The sequence below is a fragment of the Myotis davidii genome, unplaced genomic scaffold (assembly GCF_000327345.1).
Source record: "Myotis davidii unplaced genomic scaffold, ASM32734v1 scaffold621, whole genome shotgun sequence".
Lineage (NCBI taxonomy): Eukaryota > Metazoa > Chordata > Mammalia > Chiroptera > Vespertilionidae > Myotis > Myotis davidii.
In genome coordinates, this window is record NW_006291207.1 from 55,936 (window position 1) to 60,665 (window position 4,730).

Below are 4,730 nucleotides of genomic sequence, written 5' to 3' on the forward strand. Positions count from 1 at the left end.
TCAGTCCGCAGGCCGACGCTCTATCCACTGAGCCAAACCGGTTTCAGCTATATTTTTATTTTCAAGTGTCCTTGACAGAGAGGCGTTGGTATGTGCCTCCCTCCCCCACCCCCACATTCCACATCTCAGAAACACATGGATTCTTTCATCCATATTGAATCACCTTGAACACAATAATATTAAGATGAAGAGAGGCAGAGGTTGTGGCTAGGGCAAGCTCATGAATAAATTATAGCACATCTCCGTTTCCAGTACTAGAGACAAGAGCCAAAGGTCACATGTCCTTTCCTCTTATTCTCCTGCCTAGATCCTAAGAAAAGTATTGCTAATCTGCAAAAATTTACAGATCCCGCCTGGGGAACAAGCACAGTGGGTGGGATGGATGGAAGACTTGGGAATTGTTTTTGCTCCCCAGACCCTAGACGTCTACTCTCTCCTTCCAATGTCGCTGTGATTTGAGACTGATCTCAGTCTCCATGATTTGAGACTGAATGCAGGGCTATGTCCTCTCCACAGGTCTGGGTTCCGCCCCACACATCCACATGGAGGGATCCGTGGCAGGCGAGATCCAGCTTGTGTGCACGGCGGAAGGCTGGTTCCCAGAGCCCCGGGTTCATTGGGAAGACTCCAGGGGAGGGAAGCTGCTGACTCTCTCTGAGCATCACATCCCGGATGAGGATGGCTTGTTCCACGTGGAAGCCACGCTCGTGGTCAGGAACGCCTCCACAGAGACTGTGTCCTGCTCCATCCACAACCCTGTCCTCACCGAGGAGAAGAGCACAGTCTTTTCCATCCCAGGTCAGTGCTCTGCCCCCAGGACCCAGATGCTCAGATTAGCGGGAGAGGTTCCGGGGACTGCTGCAGAGCACTGGATATATTTTTAATCAAGAAAATTATCTAGCATTTAATAATTTGTATTGAAAGCTATAAAACATTTATGACTAAAATGTATACGTTATATTTTGATTGAATAGCTATTGCTAATGGTGTTTCAATTATTTCCAAGTTCAAGATTTTATTACTCACAAGTATGCATGACATTGTATAGGGAAAAAAAATATATTCTTTCAGCTGAAATGTTTTCTTATGTGATATCGTGCTGGTTACTTCTAGGAACTTGTCATATGAAGATAATCAAAGATGGAGACAATTATTTATACAATAGCATCCTAATTATAGCCTTACTGGTAAATAGCAATAAAAACAATAGCCCAATGAAATTACATTATAGCATCAATGAAAAATAATAATGGTTGAAATTTTAATGGTTGAAAAAACTCTTCGTTATGGACTATTTAATGGCAAAGATTACATCTGTCTATTATATATCTATATAGTAAATAGGCATTTCCAATCCTGTAAAGATTTTTGGGCTTTTGGGATGCCATACATATTTAGATATAAGGATATAAGGACAGAGCTATTCTTATTATAGATGAATACAGAAAAAATTGAAGTAAATGCTACATGTTAATATTAACAGGGGACACACTATGTTTTATCTCTCAGTCTGGAATTAAAGGTGATAATTGTCTAGGTCCATATACGTTATACTTTCCATGCATTTATTAAAAGAGTATGTATTATGAGGTGGTAGAACTGAGAGCGTTTTTGTTGTTCGGAGGAAAGGAAAAGCAGCTGAACCACGAGGAAAGAATCAATATTTTTCTACGGTTAATTTATTTTTTATGAATCTGGATTTCCAATAAAATGTAGGACTTGCTTTTATTTTTGTGAGATATTTTAACTCCTTTTTCTTAGAAAAAATTGCTTACTTAACATGTTGTTCTTGTTCTTTTTTCCAGAGAAACTCCAAACTGAGCTGGGTAAGTAGCAGCACGCCCATGGGTGTGGATGAGGCCCTGCACTGCCTGGAAGGAGCCAGGTGCCCTGGGCCTAGCAGGCCCCAAGACACCGCGTGATCCCCAGGCGGAGTTTCCCCCCTCTGGCTCCCCTGTGCCACACTGCCCCTTGCCCAGGGCACTCCTAACCTCATTACCACGGGACTTGCTTTCCCAGGTGCAGCCTGGGACCCTGTGCTGCCTGGGCTGATAATTCTCCATTTTTGACTGTTTTGTGTTTTTCTTTTTTACTTAATAGTTGGACTGCAGGTATTTTACTGTGCCTAAGATAAGTGTTTTAAAAATAGCCAATTGATATGTGCATGTATTTCGCTTTCTCCTTTACTTTGTTTTTGTCTTCCTCCTTTTTGTGACCTCTTCTCCTGGCCCATGACCACAGCCTGCACCTGCCCAAATGCATATGCACTTGTGTCACTCATCTCTTCCATCCACACCCTGCTCTCCGCCACTGTTACAGGAGTGTGTGTGTGTGTGTCTGTGTGTGTGTGTGTGTGTGTGCACGCCCGCCTGTGCGCACATCAGATGAGCATAAGCACACTTCTGTGCCCATGTAGGGGTTTCTAGGAACATCAGGGTGGCAAACACTCCCCAATATTTCCCAGAGTTTAGTGTGACACTTTGGACCCCAGTGGGTCATAGAGATAAAGGAAAGGGCCTCAGGAAGTTCAAAGGTAACTCCACAGCTGAGGAGAACTGTACACCTGTGTGGATCCCTTTCTGTCCGGGGAAACATCTGCTCACGATCAGACAGAAACCTTCCCCAGCGGCGCTTGTCAGTTACAGATCAGAAAGCCAAGCCGGTGTTGGGCAGGTTGGCACTGGTCTCTGTCCTTCAGGAAGGTGTTAGGTGAAGTGTCATCCTCTGAGTTATGGGGACCGACGGACATGCTCACTGGCATCCCAGCACAGAGTACAGCCTGAGGCTGTGCAGTTCCTGAGTTGTGCTGGCCTCTGGGACGCACTGAAACCAGAAGAGAGCCCAGCTTCTCCAGGCTCGGAGGCTGGGCCCTCCGGAGCCCGGGGTGAGCTGCTGAGGAGGCAGGAGCGTCAAGCTGCCTCCTATTTTCCTCAGGAATTAGGGCTCCGAGGCAAAGGGGGGTTGGCAGACCGAGCTCTCTCTGGAAGTCCCAAGACAGGAACCCCAGCTCCCGCTCTGGCTAATGTTGTTGGTTTATAAAAATAATGACTAGTTCTTCGAAATATTAATTATATGCTGGGCACTACGCTAAGTGCTTTACAGGAATTATTTCCTTATGTTATTTATAAAGGTTAATAGATTTATCCTCATTTTACAGTTGGGAAATAATCTTAGAGACATATGTGGTTTGCTAAAAACTACAAAGAAATTGTGGTGTTTGCTTTCTAACCTATGTCTGACTTACGGGTGCAAGTTCTTAATCATTTATGTGTGATTTAAGTAAAGCATTGGCACCTATTTTTCTCAACTTTAAAATGAACATGTTGAATTTAATCTCTAAAGTGTCAGCTTATAAGAGTGTTGATATAATATGATAACATATGTAGTATAGCCCTGGCTGGTGTTCTCAGTGGTTAGAGCGTCAGCCTAAGTACCAAAGGGCTGTGGTTTGATTCCTGGTCAAGGGCACATAACTCGGTAGCAGATTTGCTACCCACCCCTGGTTAGGACCTGTGTAGAAGGCAACCAGTTGATCTCTCACATTGCTGCTTCTCTCTCTCTCTCTCTCTCTCCCTCTTCCTCTTCCCTCTCTTTCACACTCTGAAAATCGATGGAAAAAATATCCTCAGGTGAGGAATAAAATGAAACAAAACATATATAGAATAGTATAATATAATTGAGCATATCGGGGAATGAGATAGCCCCTTAATTGGATATGCTGACTGAATGAGGATTGTATGTTATGACGGTGAGATGGTCAGGTTTCAGGGAATGAGTGTGTAAGTTGGTGGGCTTCACACTCCAGAAAGGTTTTAATTTTTCAGTGAATATTCCGAAGGCATTTCAGGAGCATGCGTCCAATTCACAAAACTAAAACTAAACAGGAAGTGTGAGCATGGATTGGGGGTGGGGTGCTGTATGGGAAGGGTGTGTAGAGCTGCCCTCAAGTTCTTTCCCTGGTGGAGCATCAGTTCCTGACAGGCCTGCAGGGCTACGCGGGACTTTAAACTCGATTTTCACTTGGATTCTGGAAGAACAGGAGTTTCATGTATCTATAACACACCTGATTCTACCTCCAAACTTACATTTTGCTTTCTTCAGTTTCCATTAACATCAGTTTTAGCTTTTTATTAACCGGTGCCTGGCAGGGTGATCCAGTTTGACATGCACCGTGGGCCATGCACCGGGGAAATCCTCAGATGGTAGCAGAGATGAGGAAATGGTCGGTTTTACTGAGTAATTTACTGTCAGACACACGGGTGGAGGAATAGCAGCAAGCTAATCCCTACATCATTTTTTCATTATAAAAATTGAAAGCATAGTTGGTATACAATCTTATCCTGGTTATATTAGTTTCCGGTGTACAGTATAGTGATTCAACATTCATATACCTTACAGTTGTGATCACCCCACTAATTCTAGTAATTATTTGTTTACTTTTTTAACTCTTACATTTGTTTTTAGCCTTTAACAGATACACATGGAATGGATACATATTTTATATTTCAACAGATACATACTGTTTTAGGTAAAATTGAAGGGCCAACCAAACAAAATGCTGGAAATAAGTGGGAATCTAATTTTAGCTAGAATAGAAGGAAATAATCTGAAAATTAGAACTGTGTCAACGTGAGTTTTCTCGCCAGAGCAGTATCTAGCAGATTTTGAATAATTACATAATGAGGATATTTTTGCCTTTGGTTATTGAGCCCCATTCAGATGATATGCAA

General features: G+C 42.9%; 1 protein-coding gene across 1 annotated transcript in view; it reads left to right on the top strand.

Moving 5' to 3' along the window:
• Positions 1 to 2,129, top strand: part of LOC102770183 (butyrophilin-like protein 2) — a 7,722-nt gene extending 5,593 nt beyond the window's left edge. Inside the window, exons 3-5 of the mRNA XM_015564356.1 lie at positions 517 to 798; positions 1,806 to 1,826; positions 2,101 to 2,129. Of these exons, the coding sequence (XP_015419842.1) occupies positions 517 to 798; positions 1,806 to 1,826; positions 2,101 to 2,129 (332 nt within the window). The remainder of the gene's footprint in view (positions 1 to 516; positions 799 to 1,805; positions 1,827 to 2,100) is intronic.
• The last annotated feature ends 2,601 nt before the right edge of the window (positions 2,130 to 4,730 follow it).